The following is an 18,667-nucleotide window of genomic DNA, read 5'->3' as shown; positions in this document are numbered from 1 at the left end:
CCATGCCAGAATGGGTGTGGTCGTGTCGGTTAAATTAACTGCCTTAAACACGAATGTCGTGGATTCGAATCCCACTAGGGTCACGGGTTGTAGGAGTACTAGTTGCAGCCGCCTTGTCATCGACTACGGCGAATTTGATGACATCTACAAACCACTCAATCCTCGAATGAACGGACCAAACGTAGATGAGACAGTAGACGGAGGCAAATCAAAACAAGGATAGCCGGTTACTGTGCAAATAGCACAGAATGTTCCGACCACAGTCTTAGAAAAATGCCAAAACATACTTTTTCAAATTAGTGCCGTTTTTTTTTGCATAGTGTGATAAAAAGATCTGAACGAAAAAAAGAACTTCGGCATATTTGACAGTCATAGTAAGAACGCCATTCGGAAAACAGTTTTTGAAGAAAAACGAAAAAAAAAATTTTTAAATTTCTAAATTTTTTGCAGAATTTTTTGGAATTTCTAATCTTTGTTTACAAAATGGCGCTAAAAAACTCCAAAAACTACGTTTATTTGAGTACAACGGCTTAAAGTAAGCGTTTGTAAGACTGCATGCTCACACCATATTAGCTCGAAATTAGAGTAGTTTTTCTCGACATTGAAAAAGTTTTTGAAGTTTTTTGATGTCGTTCGAATTACGATTGAAAGGGCTTTAATATGATATATCACTCGACCCATTCCGATGCTTATTTGTGGTACCTGATTTTGCGTGGAAAACAAAAAGAAAAAAACTAAAACACCCGAATACAAAGTTCCTCCCCGTTCTCAAATGGTCGGAAGAAAAATCGATGTCCTTTTCAATTCGATAGTGGAAATGGTCTGAAAATAATTTGATAGAAATTTCTTTTTAAACTTAAAGAATTGGCCACATTTTGATTTTCGTCTATAATCGCTCTGTATCCTGAAATAATCCTAATAATTTAATTAATATTTTCAGATCACATGATGGAAATAAGTGACAGTATTTTGCAGTCCTTATTTGCAGTGTTAGCTGAGTGAACATGTTTTTGGAAAAATCGAACAATATTAAAATGCTTGGTCTTCGTTGAAATGACTAGAGCAAGTAGTGTGCATTTCATTGAATGTTTATTTTGTAATAGAAAACCATTTAACTGCTGGCACGCTTTTTGAAAGGTCTTATTAAAAATTTAGTTACCACCCAAAAAATTGTTATCACAGCCTCCAAGATTTTGGCATGCTCGGCGTCCGAACCAATTTGTAAGCCGCGTTGGCCTATGAGTAGGAATATGAAGGAAACGCAACAAACGCCGCACTCAATCCAAGTTCTGAACGGAAAGTATCCCGATTTGGGAGTGGAGATTCTAGAACAAGTGTTCAAAAACAACAACTGCAGAATCGATTTGACGGAAGAGTTCCTGCAGAGGGAGCTAGGAGCGGTGCCTAGACAATGTGTGACGTCATCTGTACATAATAGAGCTAGTCAAGGGAATTGGGATGAAGATGACAGTTTGAGTAATGTCGGATTTGGAGTTGTAGCAAGTTAGTTCAAGTCCCGAATATTTTATGTTATACGGTCCAAAATTGATCTTTGTTCATCTGTAAATTTTTTGCATCATAATTCTCGAATCTGATTGGTCGAAACTAATTACAGCTAAAGAATTTTCGTTGAAAAACAAGCTCAATTAAAAATTTGATAATTTTGGGCCGTATAAAAGAAAAGGGGAATTGAAAAGCCAAGAAATTCTGCAATCAAGTTTTGTTACTTTGGGCCAATCATGCAAATTCTTGAATTTCGAAGGATTTTATGGTAATGTATTTGAAGAGAAAGTTTTTGGTTGTGTGATTTTTTGTTCGTTTGAATTTGGTCGGTTTTTCGCTATCATTGAGTTCGTTAATGCTTTTCCAAATGGCTGTTTGCTGTGTTTATGATTATAACCACCGATAGCAGCCGTAGAATTGCAGACGCATGAGTTAGGAGCGACGAAACCCCGTTTTCCTTTCTGCTATTGATTGTTGATTGTCTGTCTTAGGAAAATGAAAACTATGGAAAGATATTGTTTTGATAAATATGTCTCTATAAACAATACAGATGCCTTGAGATGCGAAGTTAACCGAAATAAAAAACAACATTTAAAGCTTCGTCGGAACTCTTTTACAATCCCCTCCCCCCATCTTATAAGGAACTAATTCAATGGTTCAGCATATGTGAATTTAGTACACAGTAACAAATCCCCAACCCCCACTTATTGAAAGAGGTGAGGGGGTAGTATAAGATATCCGCTTAGTCTGATATGCAATTAGGGAATTTCACTGCTTACAGTGTCCCGTGAAGTTTTTGTGTGACGGTGGAGGAGTTCTTGCAAATTCGTCTCTGAATTGCTTCGTCGTCTGAAGTTTCCTCGCAAATACTTCACAACTTCGTCTTGAGCTTTCATTTCAGACCACATTTCTAATGTTTTCACGTGTAAGTTCAACAGGTGCTCGAGGCCATTAATATTAGCAACATCTTCAATGCAGCGTTTGATATCTGCTTTTGTATTCAGACTCATGGGAAGCACTGACGTTGTGGGTTTCCAGTTAGGTTTTCGAATTAGTCTAAGCATTCCTGGGAAAAATACCTGGCCGATTATAACCCAGTGAATAAAGATGGTCTCTTCAGTTTCGGTGAAGTAACTTCCCATAGTTGAGTTGTTGGAGTTGAAACTCAGTTTAGTCAGAAATCGAAGCGTCTCTAGTACTACGACAGTCACGACCATAGCGCTTATTTTGTGGCTCTCATTTATAAGAGTTACTTTCACTTTCCGGGTCATCCACGAGAAGTATATAGCTGATAGAAGAAGAGTGGTATCCATGACGTTCCCGACGAAGTTGACCCAGCTCTTTGACCTTTGACACATTAAAAAATAGTCGCTAAAAACGTGGGAGTATGCATCCCCACCAGCGACCTCGACGTTTAAAATATCCCGTTTAGGAGGGTTTATTATATTGGCAACTGTGTTAGTTATAAGTTGACATGCGGACGCTACTAAGATTCCGATCATGAGTTGTAAATCAGTGGGTACTTTTTTCCTGGGTTTGTTGTTTCCGAATATTTTATAAACTCGGTAGAGTTTCGCAACTAAACACGAAAAAGCCACGAAGTAACCGAACCTCAAAAGGACGTCGTACGCTATGCAGCCCCAAGAGTATTTTTCAGAGCTGCCAGATCCGTCAATGGTTATCAGTCGGTTCATGTTCCAAAGCATATGACCCAGAATAGCCGAAAAAGATATCGAAGAACCAATTGCGCAAACAACGTTTATTTTTGGCGATATTAATTTTATAGCTGGTTTGTCTCTGAAAACAATGTAAACAGTTGCACTCACAATGCAGAAAACGATGCCAACGAATGCGGGAATTATTACCAAAAAGTCGAGAACTTGTAAATTTGTAGTAGTAAACTCGCGGTTGGTATTTGGAATGTAACCTTCTTCGAATTGAATGTTGTTTTCAATAATAGTTTCAGGAATTTTAAATTTGACTGCTAGTTCTATAGCTCCGTTTATTCTCTGAAATATGACACCGTTGGTGCCTCTAATAGTTCTTTTTCCAGAACTGTCAAATGAAACTGGTCCGGACGCTCCAGCGAATGATACCAATTTCAGCTGTTTCGAGATCTCAATCCGAAGAGCTTGCTCATTCGGTGGTGCTTGAGTTGTTGATTCAGTCGCAGAACTAGCTTGTACTGATTCAAGAGAATCGAGAGCCTTGTCTGTAGATTTTAAAAGACTCCATAGAGCGTCTGAAACCAGACCCGAGTCGTAAACATGAGTCATCTGGTCTTCGGGATGCTCTGAACGTATTGTATATTGAATAGTTCGATGATATACACTCCTCGGAATCCCGGGGCCAATGAGTCCACTGTCGTTCCACCCGAGTCCACTCATGGCTATGTAGAAGCTGTAGTCGAGAACTTCCAGGAGTTCTTGATACGTGCAGTTAGTTTCAAAGCTTTCCCATATATGATGATCCCAAAATGACAACCCAAATAAAGCGTACTGTTTGCCATACATTCCTTGTCTGTAAAACTCGCAAACGACTCGCGCTGCCGATTCCTCTTCTAAGAGTAGGACAAAAATGCGGTGGTCTAAACCCTCCGGTCCAAGAATTTTTGTTGCGTTACCTAAACCACCGACTGACGAATACAAGTGAACATTCGTGACGTGAGTATCAATAGCATCCGTTGACAGCTGGTCGTATAAAGCCAAAGTTGTTTGTCGAATGTACAAAGAATTACTTTGATACAAAATAGCGGCACGTTTCCAGCTATAGATTTCAAAAATCTTGCCGTACGCTTGAGCTAGTTCTTCTAACGGCACGGCTATTCTGAAAACGTTACCATTGTTTCTGATATAATCACGGTAAGAGTTCGATGTCTGAGAATACGAAATGAAGCTAAGGTCATTTGCGGTGTTGGAGCTTATTAGAACGTTGCTCAAGATGTCGAGGTCTGGTCCCAATATGCCTATGAAATTTCGGTCTTCAGCATGAACAGATTCATTGAAAAGTGCGAAGTCGATCAAAGCGTCCGACTTTATTTGGTAGTTATACAATCTGACTTGAAATCGAGGATGAGCGCGGTAAGCGCGACTAGTTACGAGAGCCATACATAGGCCTGGAATTTGATTCTCGATGCTGAAATAGTCAGGCGCCGGTGGCGTGACAACAAGGACATCGAACGTGAGAAGGGGTTCCGATGTTTGTTTTGGTGCTTCGGTAGTAATTTCTTGATCCCGAGATTTGCAGTCGATTGAAGTGAAAAGGGTAGTCGAACTAATTTCATGAACCCAATTTTGTAAAATTAAATATGAAAATACAACGGAGAGTTCCATTATATTAGTTAGGTTGGCTTTGTTTCGTTGAGTTTCTAATATATTGTTTGAATTGGACTATTAGAATCTGTGGAAGTCTTTGTTAGTTCAGATTGAAAATTTGTGTCATTCGTGAGATCTTAAAATTTGTCCAATTTCCGAGCTTTGGAATTTTCATGAGCTTCAATGATGAATTTCATTTCTAAAAGCTACTTATTAAATGTTCTCTTGGTTCTAATTTCAAGAATCTCGCTATTCAGTGACGTGTCTTTGACTATTTGAGGGTCGAATTGGAATTTGCTTGCTTTTTGAACACATAGAGTAAATAAGTAACGTAAGCAAGTTATGGAACCGAAATTTGCGGTGTACGAAGTTATTTTAATTTTTGGTCTGGCGTAATAATTGTATTTTGACAAATTGAGTCAAAATTGGAAACCGCGTTGAGCTAGAAAAATGAAATCTTAAGGAAATGACATTTTTGTTGCTCCGACGCAAGTGGTGATGAACATGAAACGAACTTGCAAAAACTGTGTTTCTTTTCTGAGCAATTTCAGATGCCTCGAAGGATTGCTCCTTATACTCGATGAGGTTTAGTGATTAATTTAAATCCACTTTTAATATTTAAATTGGTTTTTCAGAAACTTACCTTTTCCAGATGTGTAATTTTGCTCCTAAAACAAGCAGGGCTTGTGTTATGAGATCAGTTTAGTGTTTTTGTCGCAAATTTTTGTGTTCATTTTTTGCATGTACCAAAAGTTTTTATTTAACAAATAACTTGAGCTCTGTTTCCGCATAATTAGACTGCATTCATTGCTGCCTAGTGTGAAATTGAGTGAAAGAACCATAACCCAAGTAGAAATACTTAAGTGGACTCTTGGGCAGGCGGTATGTGTTTTTTTCCAGTATCATTTTCCAGCTGTCTTTTAGCTGTCTTTTAATCTGAAAAACGAAAAAAAGTTCAGACCAGTTTTTGATGACACTGAGACAACTTTTTTATTTTTAGAATCCCAATCACGGCTTATAGCGCTGTAATATAGTGCCTCATTGAAGCTTAAGATTTTTAAGTTGCAAACATATTTGGCTGCACAATAGTTCTTTCTAGTCTTTTTCATATGGATTAGAGTGTTACTTTGTTGGCAAATAATTTTTTTACTTTTGCCAAAACATTTAGTTTTTTTTCAAAAGTTGATTAGTCGGAATAGTGTTTTATTGTCAAACAGAACCGGCGCAACAAGTTTTTTTTTAAATTTATGGTCCAATTGGAGGAAATATTTGAGATCTGATTTTTTAAAGAGCGAAATTCATTTGAAACATTTGACTATTGCTTGATTTGCAAAAAAAAATTAACGCATAATTCATTTTTCTTAGAGCTGGATATAGTTCGATCAAATCAAAAAAACTAACTTTTGTAGCATCCTTGCTTCTTAATTTTTGTCCGAGATTTGCAGAAAAACAAAGCCCGCTGATTAAAAAATTGGGATTTGTTTGAATTAAAAATTAACATTTCAAATGTAATTTGGATTTTTTGGCAAAAAGAAAAAGAAATTTTGGAATTCTTTCAGTTTTTTTTGGTTCTGACTAGGTTATCTAATTATTTTAAATTTTCTGTGAAAATTCATGAAATTTATATAGCTGATGAGAATTCTACAGGAAATATTTTGTCGAAATTACTGTAGTCTGGCTAACAAAATGCTGAAGTTACTAATATGTTTCTATTTAAACCTTGTTAAGTTCATTTTGACAAAACATACCCCAAAAATATTCTTTCGAAGAGAATAATGGGTTTGACTATTTTGTTAATCAGACCTAAATTGGAGTATTCGACTGTTGGCTAATTAAAATCTTGTGTGAGGGATGATTTTGGCGGGCTCACTTAGTACTGAATGACTGTTTACGTACCCCTTTCTACCAAATAGTTTTAGCATACCAGCAATCTGTCGAGCCTTTTTTAAAAAAGACTTTTAGCCGTTTTTTTATCGCTTTGCATTTCTGGGGAGTTTTCGGAACGTCATTTTTACTCCTGCTGTAAACGCTCAATTGGTTATGTTTGTTTCTATTTTATTCTACTTGATATCCAAAGTGAGTTTCATTAACTTTTCCAACGATATGTTGGCTGAGTTTCAATTTCGTCTATTGACGAGTCTTCGATTTCCGTGGGTTTAAATATTTTTTATACAGAGCAACTTAAATCACACATCAATAAACTGTGTTTATTACAGGGCTACTATACTTAATAATATTGTTTCGGCGATTGGAACCTTTTTCTTTGGGTGTGTTTCAGTTTTTTCTTTTTTGTTTTCCGCGCAGAACTGGGGTTCCACAAATAATGCTTGGAGGGGGTTAAGTGATATATCATATTAAAGCCCCATCAGTCGTATTTCGATCCAATTGAAAAGTTTTGCTCAAAACTTTACCAGTGTTGAGAAAAACCGGTTTGAATTTTCTGAGTTTTAGTCTAATTTCGGTCGAGCAGGTCTCATAGGCTTATAATTGTCTTATTCTTATAATTCAAGTTGAGACGTAAAGTTTTAGTTTTAATCCAGTGAAATTGGTTTTCGATTTTTAGCGCCTTCTTCAGAAAAAAATTTTGGTGAAAATTCAAATAGCTTTTCTGCAAAAAGTTTTCGCACAGTTTTTTGAATGTTTTTTTTTCATTGCGGAATGCTGTTGTCGAAAATACCTAATGTATTTAAATGTTGAATTGACCTAAGTTTTTGGCCGTCGTTTAGATCCACTCATTAAAGGTCAAATGAAAAACGACACAATTTCAAGAAAAAATTAAACAGAATTTCTGTGATACTTGCACAGCAAACAACTATCCTTCTATAGTTAGAAAATGCTTCGAAAGTTTTAAACAATTGTTTCCAATTAACTTTCGGTGAGTGTTCGGAATATTGATAGAATGTGTTCTGTATCAAAACTGTATTTCAGAACTGGTTGCTGAAAAAAGCAAGCACGAAAGCTTTTGCTTCTCATTTTTCAACAGTAATGTGAACTTTGAAATAATTAGATGACGTGTGTTTTCAGGGAGAAGCGTCAAAATTTATCGCGATCATCTTTTTTATTTTTAGCTTTGATTTTTTACGCTTACGAGTGTAGTGTGTTAGTACGAACCTTCTTCTTTCGAACCTAGCACGTAAATAAAAGTGTTCTTTAAAAGTGTTTTATTATTTGGTGGCTTTCGATATAATCACAATCTGTAGTATTGGAAATTTCATAGCATCTGTTCTCTGCTTTATTTTTTGCTAGTTGATTAATTCGAGGCCTATTTATACTTTTGTTTATTTCACTTTATAGATCTGCTTTTTGTCGTGTTCTCGCTAGTGTTTGCGAATCGAAGCTTCGCCTCTATGTAAAGCTTGCTTTTTAACATTTTGCACCCAGTGGAGCTCGAATTTCACTCTCCAATAGCAGTATTTCAATGCGGCATTCGATAAGCTAACTTACGTGGAGTTTAATTTTAAAAAAACAGCAGTTTATTGCGCCAGAGATGGTTTAAGGCTTTTTTAAATAGTCCAAAATAATTACAAGAACAAAGTATGTTACGCTGGTGAAACAAGGCCAAAATGCTAGTTAAAGATAGTTAAAGAGTAATTGGCAATGGTTAAGTTTGGTAATGAGTTTGTTGTCAAATTTTTCTTTGCTTTTTTAGTCTGGGCTTTGTGAGGTGGCTAAATATCAACTTGTCAAAAGAAAGGTAGAAGGTTTGTGGTTGAACATGATGAGTGCTTGTTGTTTTAAGGTCAGGCAACATTACCCAGCCCAGAAAATACCTACCTAAAATAGCATCTACAACTGAACCCGAGGAACAGCAGCTGTTTTTTTGCAAGGAGCTGAACAGCTAGTATGTTAGTCATTTCCCTCGGGGTTAAATCGCCTTAAGCTTAATTAATTAACATTCTGAAATAATTATCTGTTCAGTTGGATTTGGCCAAAATTATCCGAATATTTCTCAAATTAAGACTTATCGTTCCGGTTTTTGGTAGCTGGAATATATAGCTATATGTCTTTCTCCTTTTAGATGGGCCTAGCCAAATCAACGGCCAAAGCAGACAACAATCTTCGGCTATGATCTCTAGCAATGTCCTCAACGAAAGTATAGAAGATGGTGAAATCAGAGACAAAATATCTTGGAAAATGGTCGACTCCCCTGGTCCTTTACTGAGCTACTATCCCAAAAACATATTGAGTAAGCAATGCGAGCTGATAGGCCCTCAAGTAAAGTTAATCATAATTATGCGGGGTCTCCCTGGGTCTGGAAAGAGCACACGAGCTCGAGAAATTTTGAACACCGAGTTTCCGAAATCTAACGGAGGAATTTTCAGTGCAGACGACTATTTTGTAGACCAAAGCAGCCAACAGTATATCTACAAAAAAGATCTGATTGGCAGAGCGCACTTATGGAACAGAACTAGAGTAATGCAAAATGCATATAAAGGTCACTCGCCCCTGATAATCGACAATACTAATTTGACGATTAGAGAAATGAAGCCATACTTGGCGATTGCAAAGAGGTATGGCTACCACGTGGAGATAGAGGAGACCACGACTCCGTGGAGAAATAAGCCTCACATTTTAGGCAAGTTGCGTTCTTTTAATTTTTCAGCTTATAGTTAATTTTTTTTGGATCGTGATGAAAGATGGAACTCAAGTTGGTTTCACCTGTTTTGATCCTGCCTCTTTTGGACAAACTTCAGGCAAGTTTTGGATGTGTTGGGCGTTTTTTGGGTATTTTGGCCTATTTGTGATAGTAAGCTGGATACTTTTCTGAATGTTTTTATTCAATAGCGTGCATTTTTAGTGCGACAATTTTTCTAATCTCGCTTTTTTCTTGTTATTATAAATTACTGCAGATGGTAAGTTGGAAAAAATTGGATTTGTACTCTGAATAATTGCATGAACTTGAAAACAAGTGTTGATACTTTGATAGAGGATAGTGTATATTGTTTTCTCTCAAAAAGGATTTTTTAGTAACTGTTGTCTAAAAGGGTTAAAGAGTAAAAGCCAGTAATCAAGTCATTTATGAACCACCGTGAAATAAGAACTACCTTTCTTATATTTAAGAGTCCTTGAACGTAGTTCAGACTCTTATATACGCTAGTGGACAAAATGTTTACGCTAGTAGTTTTCAATATCTATTTTGGACAACAATTTTTTACATAGATCCAGAGCAAATGGTCAAAGCTACTCTCTATGAAACTATCAATAATCGGTTTCATTAATTTACCTATGTAATCTGGGTCTTAAAATGTCAGATTTCCTTGTCCGCTTCAAGTTTTGCAATCCGCGTCAAAAAGTAAAAACAGCTGAGTTTAGTAAAATTTTCAGTCTGATTATTTCATTTTTCTCCCTGAGAATGTTTCACGTCCCATGAACAACTTTCTTACTCCGCTTATTCGAGAAAGACTTCTTTTCTATGCAAAACTTAGTGCAAATGAGTAAATCTGGCCTTTTAAGACCCGGATTACATCGGGAAGTCTTTGAATTTGATCTTGGTCTATGTAAAAATTGTGCTAAAATTAGCAGCAAATGTTCAAAATGGACATTGATAACCGGTGTTTTAGAGTAAAAAAACTTGAATTTGCGCTATTTTTTTGCGGTTTGAGTTTTGATTTTTTTTGAAGAAAAGCAAAATTCACTATCGAACAGCAGAAGGGTAAATGTTACGGAAATCGTGATCGACTTGTGGTTTCGAAAATGGATTTTAATTTTCAGAATTCCGAGTATTAAAAATTGCCTTTTCAAACTGTTCTAAGTTAATTTCAAACTGTTCTAGAAATTCAAAAAGCTATAAGGTCGTCTATTTTCTTCGAATTCGAAAGTTTTTTTTCTGTTAACTTGCGTTCATTAACTCTTTTCCAGCTGTCTGTGGTTATGTTGTAAGTTTTTATTGGCAAGAATGCCGATTGGAATGTTTTGTGATCTTAGCACCTCAACTGGAATTGAAGGAAGAAATTAAAGTGTCTCATTTGTCAGATTGAAACTTTCATTGCGCGCAGAGATCCTTTCCCGTTATATTTCTTTGCATATTTTCCATTGTACTAGTCTAGTAACAAAAATTATAGCACCATCACAGTGTGTTTTTTATGGGAGTCTGTAATGTAATCTTATTTTATAGCCCTCAGACATATTCGATTCTAATGTGCCGATTTGGCTGAAAATTTGCGAGTACGCTTTTTGATCCTAAATCAATAATCAAATTAAAAATTAAGACTCGAAGTGAATATGTTGCTAGAAAATGTGGAGTCAGCTACAAATTCAATTTGATATTTAGAAGAAAAAATGCTTCAATTACTATACACAAAAGTTGTTGCATTCGTATCGTAACAGTGTTAGGTAAAATTAATATTAGGTACTGATTCAGATAAGTTGCAATGTTTGAATAAAATGAGGTGAAATTACTACATCAATAAAATCTTCAAATTAAAAATGAAATTGAAAAGTAAAAAAAAACTATTTGTAAACCCTTGAAAATTGTAATCAACGTAATGTTATTAACGCATTGTTAAAACTTAACAGATAATTGCAAATACACTAATGAAAACGGAATCACGCTATGTATTTGTATATGCAGATATAGGATTAGATTGTATTTTAGAAGTGTAGAACGTTTTCTTGAACGTTGATGTGGTTATATAAAACTTTCGTAATTTAACTGGCAAAGAAATCCATTTTTGTGATGTCAAATGAAAAAAAAAGATAATGTAGAGAAGCAGTTGAACAATGGTTATTAAAAATTATTTGCTTAGTTCCTTGATTTATTCTATAATGAGCTGTCGGTAGCCCAAGTGCATTTGTAAAAGTTTTCATTCAAGATATTGATATAGATATGAAACACATTTCAGTTCATTTCTGTTCTCAATTCCGATACATGTTTTATTTTTCTGTAGTGCGGCAGAAGATATAAATTTTGATCTGAAAAATGTGCGTTTCAAAACCCAGTTTATTTTATTTTCTACGGACAGCCTTGAAGTTGCTTTTATTTGCTCTAAAAATTTTGCTGCATAATCTAAAAGATATTAAACTAAACAGCGTAGCAAAGCAACCAAAGACAATGTTTTTGTCGTCATTTTTTGTAATATTTTTTTTTGATTGAGTTTGAAATGACAGATAAGAATCAACAGTGAGACCTAAACATTTGCAATCAGATTTCTTGGCTGTTTATTGATTATTTATAATTAATCTGTCAGTTTCCACATTCTGCTTATCATTTTTTTTGCGAAAAGGTTTTACATTCTGATTTTGATGCATTCAATTTTAACTGTTTTCAGCAACAACAAGAGCTTGAGCATAGATGTATTGTATATATTATGAGATATGTTTTTGTATATCATTGATATGTAAAATTGCAAAAAATTGCACGCATTCAGTCAGCAAAGAACATTCATTAAATTTAAAATTTAATAGCTTAAGTCATCGTTTATAAGTTAATGTTTTTCAAAATTTAATATTTAAAACGAGCGTTTCTGAACCCAAACGTGCTCAAAATTTCGGCTCATCTCAAAAAAAATTATCACTTTGATTTTTTCTGAATTTGTTCTCATGCAAGTTTCATTTATGCTTAGACTTTCTAATCAGGTTTGTTCAATTTACTTACTTTGATCATATGTATCGAATCTTTTGCCGACTTCAGAAGTTTTGGCAATATATTCACTTAAGTATTGGCGATATTTATAAGTTCATTCAAGTTTTTGGAATGAGGGTGGCTCGAACAAGTTATGACAAATTTTCATCATCAGAATCGAATATGAATCTGTTGCATTAAAATCGAATGTGTATATGTTGTCAACTTACAGACGTCCTCAATCATTTTGTTACTATACGAAAAAGTGTAGTTATTGCAAAAAACTTAACAATGCTGATTTCAGGGAGCTTGGAAATGTGTGAAATATTGAATGTTTTAGCTAGCAAAACTATTCACGGCGTTGACGAAGAAAGGATAATTTTCATGCAAGCACGTTTCGAGAAGATCTTCAATTATGACAGCATGTATGCGAGTAATCGCAACCAACAGAAAACAATTCCCTTTCTAGCTCAACCGAGTGCCTTTCCTACTGTTGGTGCTGCTGCCACCAATGTGTCTACATATCATTCAAGTAGTCCTCTCAATATTCCAATCATTCCTCCGGGAACCAGTAGTTTTCCAGCAAAGACGCCGATTCGGGTAAACGATGGGGCAAGTTCATCTAATGCGTTTCTGACGGGAAGTCAAAAATCTAGCGCTGACCAAGCACTCGAAAGTGTTTTGTCAGCTGCTTTCGGAACGGCGAACAATGTTCCAACAGGGACTAAGCCTAAAGCCCCAGTTGGGTGAGTATATCAGAATAGGTCGTTATATCATTGTAACTCTTGCATAAATCACATATGTTGCGTTTATATTATAGGGTCTTTTGCAGCTTTGATTTTTCAAGTCATTCAGATCCCAACTAAAGATCCATTTGAAAAAGCCGAAAAAAACTTCTTTGTTAATTAGTCCGAAAATTTATAATTTTTGCATTCAATTTCAACATTCCGCGTCATGTTGAGAAGTCATCTTTCAATTTCAAAACTTAGGATTATATTTCAACAGCAACGTTTTAATTAGATAAAATTGCTTTAATTGTAATTTGTATGTTTTTTCATGAGAATGACATCAGTCTCTATTGAGCTGGCAGTTTAATTCTGTTGTATTCTTAAACCCTGAATGTTCTGTCCACCATTTAACTTCGATGAAAATGTTTTCGGTTTAAAAAAATGTTTTAAAAATTGTTCCAAAAAATAAAACATGGGATTTTTTTCATTGGTGTTTTCTAATTTTTTCACGCATTTGTAAATTAGTTGAGGGCAAAGCAAAACTCAAACACGCCCGAATACAAAGTTCCTTTCCAGTTTCAGTGGTCGGAACAAAAATTGGCAAGTCCGTTTAGAAATCTTTTTTGTAGTGTAGTAAAAAAAATTCTATCTATTCTGATATAACCTAACGATCTAGTTTCAAAACCCCATCAGCATCGAATACTGCCAATCTGGACAACAGTTTGCCTTCGTGGGCACTTGGCGAAACAACTGAATGCTCGCCGATCGCCAAGAAAACTCCGAAAGTTCCGAAGCCGAAAGACAAAAGGGTGGAAGATAAGATGACGACACAACTTACTAACTTGACAGTTGCAGCTCCTGTGTTTCAACCGACAGCCTCGACTTATGTCAAGAGAACAGAAAACACTTCAAAACGAGTTTCATCTAATCAAAATGCAATGAGTAGCTCATTTGATTCTGTGCTTTCTGAAGACGAAAAAACGCTACTGTCGATTTTCCCGAATCAGACTATAGACAACGTTCGTAATGTCTTGATTGTTCACAATGGAAGTGTGGACATGGCTTTAGAAACACTTTGTGATGTTAGCGATCAAATTGAAGACGATGAGAATCAACAGTTGGATTCACAAGAATGCAGAGCGTCGAGTTCTGGAGCAGCGCTTCCAATGAATGTCAGAAGATCGAAAGTTCCGACCTTAAAGGAGATCGCTTTGCGGAAAATTGATGAATCTTTAGGCGCTGGCTCGCTTGGAAATGATTCTCTCGTGATGTTGAATTCTTCGATAAGTGCTCGCGATAGATCGACGATGAACTCAACCGGAATAGTTAAAGATGAACCGAATGACGAAGATCGGAATCCGGTGATTGACATTCTTGACTCGGATTCTGAAGGTTCGGAGGATGGAGACGAGACGCAGAATACAGTAATTGAAAATGTTTTGAGCTCCACAATTCTGCAGTCTAGTGATGGCATTCGTCTCTCAGAAAGTACAATAGTAGCTCCTAGTTCAGCTACAAAAGCGGACGAAGCTGTCAAGTTCAAGATAAGTTTGGGAAGTGTGCCGGAATTGAGAGCCACGCTTTTGAACATGTTTGGTTCATTTGAGAATTGTGAACGGAAACCGAGTATTGAGTTGAATAGAATGCAGCTGAAATTTATTTACAATGCGTGGAGAAAGTCAGCGTCGGAGGGCGAAGACGAGCCAATGGACACTACAAGTTCTTCGGTTGTCAGTGTTCATAATGACTCATCTGTGGTTGAGGTCGTCGAATTCTTGTCACCGTCTCTCACTCCAGAAAAGAGAAAGACATCAGCTGGAATGAATGCTCAGAATGGGCTGCTGCAGGAGCAAACTTTGATTGACATTTCATCAGCGGTTAGTTGCAATCTTAAATGAGTTCTGAAGTTGACTCAAGTCAATTGACGTTTTAAAATCTACTCATTTCGGCCCTTTTAAGAGTCGATGAACGTAGTTCAGACTCTTAGATAGGTCGTGATGATTTTTTTTCCGTTTTTTTTTTCAGGCTCAAATTAACTTTATCGCGGTTTGACTTCTGATTTCGTTTTGAGTTCACTTCATTTCTTTTGTTGAAAAGAGGGCAAACTCCACTATCGAACAGCAAAATTGTAAAGTTCATGAAAAACGTGATCGACTTCTAATTTCATAAATGGAATTAAAGTATCAAATTTCCCAGCGAAATAAAATTTTATTTATTAATGCGAAATAAAAACTTTGTTTGTGATTGGGTTAATTTTATCCAAAAATACCAATCATAAACTGCCCTAGAAATTCAAAGTGGTTTAAAGGCATCTATTTTTTCCATGGAAATTCGAAGTTTGAGATTTTATTAAAACTCAGTCTGTATTTTTTCTGGTTTCTTGCATTCATTGTCTGTTTTCCAGCTGTCTGTTGGCTATGTTTTAAGTTCCTGTTTTCGATTTTTGCAAAATTACTGTTGCTAAATTACTATTTAAAATGGATTGTACTGTTCTGTTCTAATTTATTCAAAAAATGTCACTAAACCTATTATGGTTTGAAGTCATTAACAGGTTTGAGCTTACTTATTGCATGGAAAGTTCTGTCCGAACACTTCATAGACCATTGGCGGATCTAGGATTTTTTCGAGGGGGGCGGGGCGGGTTTTCAAAAAATTTTCGAAACTTTGACAACTGTTTTTCCGAGCTCTCCTAATTGATTTTCCGAGCTCTCCTAAAAGCTTTAAAAAAGACGCTGTTTTTAAAGCCAAATTGATTTTCCGAGCTCTCCTAAAAGCTTTAAAAAAAGACGCTGTTTTGGCCAATTGTTTTGCGCCGCAGGCAAATTTTTGCAAAAACAGGTGAAAAAAGCCGTTTTTGGGCACTTTTTGGAAAATTTTGACAAAAAAATTGTCTTTTTTTGGCGCGCGCTCCCCAAAGTAAGTATATATTTTAAGTCCGCCCCCCCCCCCAAATCCGCCCCTGTCGTAGACAATTTTTTCTATAATATTACGGTTACACAGGAAACTGGAAAAGAGCCCTTATGAATATAAACTGCGTTAAAATTTTATTTTGAGTTGTAATTTTCTGACCTGCATTCCAACAGGCATTGGACAGTCCTTCGAGCTCTACTGCTTCTCCGAAGTCGAAGAAAGTGAAACGAAAAGCGCCAAAGACGAATTTACTGAACGCATTCAACGCCGAAAACAATGAAAAATCTGGCGCAACTTCAGTCAGTCTCTACGATATTATGGACGAAGAAAAACGAGCTGAAAGATCTGAAACGGCACAAGCAGAAGCAGTTCAGTTGGCGGCGTCTATTGATGCTCGGAGCAAGGTCGGGGATCGAACCGCAGACAGGGTGAAAATGGACCAACTTGCTAAATTATTCCCGCATGTGCCTCAAAAAGCGCTCTCAATTGCGATGAATGATTTCAACTACAATATGAAAAATGCAGTTGAGATTTTGGCTATGCAGTTTGGCGATCCGCCCGAAGCTCTTCTACATTCGACCAAAAAGGCGAGTTATTGGCAGGACGAACAACCAGTTGCAGCTTCGTCTGCAGTCAATTCCAACTCGGGTAAGAGTAATTGCTCCCGCCATTGCGATTTAGCAAGTTTTCTCGATCCCAAATCGATGTTTTTTTTCGCGCAAAATTAAGTAAAACCACTGGTAATCTTCAGAGAGTGTCGTCAAGTTGAAGTTTTTTGGCCGTGATTGAAACCTTTTTTAAAACGTAATTTTTTTTACCAGTGTCGAGATAAATTATCTCTGTTTTTTTGTTTCGTTAATTTTTTCCCTCTTATTTACGTCCCTGTAAATTATCTAAATATTTAGGAGCACGACCAAAGGAAACGCACACGCAGCTGAAACCAGCGGTGAATTTCCCGGATCTACCAAGTGAGTGTAAATTCTTACTTTGCTTTTGTCCTGCTTTGTTTTCTGACAAGATTTTTTGCCGTTCATGGTTCTCTCTCTCTCAAATGAAAAGATGGAGTGAAATTATTTTCAAGTCTAGTCAATAATCTTTTTGCTGTTTGAATTGGTTCACGTGTTCTTAGAAGATTCTAGGTATTTCCTTTTTTTGAAGTTCTTAAATCTCAAAATATTAATATTGCTAGGTGAGTGCGTGCTATATAGCCGTAGTGTAATGGGCTCATCAGTTTAGTATTGAAGCGTTTTTAAGTAACTTTGTAAAAAATAAAAATACCTCCAGACTTCCACTGTTAGCTGAGGTTTGGCTTTCTGTGTTCAATCAACGGGTTGATGGTATTGAGAAAGGTAAGTGAAAACCTCACTTCATTTCGCAAATAACTGAAATGTCACTTTTTGAAAATTTTATTGCAAATAACTGTATATTTCAACTCTTACGTGAAAGGACGAGTGTATATATAAATAAATATTGATGATGATGATGACTAGGCAATTAGCATAGTGTTAAGGCGTTCACTTTGAAAACGTCAGATCGTGTAATCGATCCCCTGCAATGGCAATAATAGTGTGTGAGTATGAGCTCTCACTTGACCTCTAGCTTCAGGTCTACCACAGCCTGACCGATTACGGCTGCAAAAAATGGTACCACGTGAAAGTTCTAGACGCAAAAAAAACGACCTTGAGTCGCAAAAAAGAGCTTTGCTGAACAAAATAACTCAAACTGGAATGTGGGGAAATAAGAGAAACGGACTATGCCCAGACAGGCTGGATTGCCTTTCATAGATTCTCTGCCAATCGCTGAAAAAAGTGATGATGATGCGGCTGCTGCTACTTGAACTGAAATGTTTCCAACAGATCTATTTTTTTTTTCAGATCCTGACCGAAGCTTTCAAACTCTTTCTCATCCAGATTACCGAGACCTGCGAGCAGAAGCGAATATGTACAGAAACCTCCGACAACAGGAACTGGACAAAGCTAGTGCGGCTTCCGGGCCAGACAAAGCTATGAAAAAAGAGCATTATGCGAGAAAAGCGTACGAATACGGAGAGCTGATGAAAGAAGCTCACGAGAGAGCGGCTTTACTAACTATTGAACAGGCGAATAAAGAACGAGCGCCCAATGTACTTGATTTGCATAAACTTCACGTCGACGAAGCAAAAGTTGCTGTGAAAAATTATTTGCTGGAACTTTCGGATCCGCGAAATTTGAATAGATATTCCACCCTTCGCATTATCACTGGTTGGGGTAAAAATAGTAAAGGACTATCGAAAATCAAACCCGAAATTTTGAAATACTTGCGAACCGAGAGGTATAAATTTGTAATGGAAAATCAGGGTTCGATTATCGTATATTTGAGTTGATTAATATGCCATATAATAGGGAAGGTCATACAATCTCCTTTGTCTCTCAAAATGTTAAAATTCTACTTAAATCGATTGTATGAGTGACCCAAGTAATATTGCACATTGCCCTTAGACATTAGAATATCAATGTGTTTTTTATACGCCGGAGTTCCAATCTGATTGATTCGTTTTTTTAATTCTTGAACATGTTTCGATTTGTTACTTTTCGAATTCTATTTTTTATTTGATGTGTTATATTTAATGAAATAAATTTTTAAATCTGGTCCTGTAATCATCTCAAAGTCGA

At 36.3% G+C, this 18,667-nt stretch overlaps 3 protein-coding genes across 4 annotated transcripts in view; 2 read left to right on the top strand and 1 right to left on the bottom strand.

Annotated features, from left to right (window-relative positions):
- The first annotated feature begins 944 nt into the window (after positions 1-944).
- Positions 945-18,644, top strand: LOC134857049 (uncharacterized). Its single transcript, XM_063873392.1, has 7 exons — positions 945-1,503; positions 8,836-9,393; positions 12,719-13,124; positions 13,783-14,983; positions 16,190-16,664; positions 16,922-16,984; positions 17,891-18,644. Exons 1-7 carry the CDS (start codon positions 1,239-1,241, stop codon positions 18,376-18,378), a joined length of 3,456 nt encoding a protein of 1,151 aa, XP_063729462.1. The 5' UTR covers positions 945-1,238; the 3' UTR covers positions 18,379-18,644.
- LOC134857050 (gamma-aminobutyric acid type B receptor subunit 2-like) lies at positions 2,191-5,034 on the bottom strand. Its single transcript, XM_063873393.1, has one exon. It carries the CDS (start codon positions 4,833-4,835, stop codon positions 2,262-2,264), a length of 2,574 nt encoding a protein of 857 aa, XP_063729463.1. The 5' UTR covers positions 4,836-5,034; the 3' UTR covers positions 2,191-2,261.
- Positions 5,025-18,667, top strand: part of LOC134857051 (sodium/potassium-transporting ATPase subunit beta-1-interacting protein 2-like) — a 78,512-nt gene continuing 64,869 nt past the window's right edge. For both annotated transcript variants that reach the window (XM_063873396.1, XM_063873395.1), the window contains exon 1: positions 5,025-5,036. The gene's annotated coding sequence lies outside the window, so the exon portion shown is untranslated. The remainder of the gene's footprint in view (positions 5,037-18,667) is intronic.

This window comes from Symsagittifera roscoffensis, chromosome 1 (assembly GCF_963678635.1).
Source record: "Symsagittifera roscoffensis chromosome 1, txSymRosc1.1, whole genome shotgun sequence".
NCBI classification, from domain to species: domain Eukaryota; kingdom Metazoa; phylum Xenacoelomorpha; order Acoela; family Convolutidae; genus Symsagittifera; species Symsagittifera roscoffensis.
Note: the sequence above shows the minus strand (reverse complement) of the source record. Positions and strands in the feature narration are given on the sequence as shown.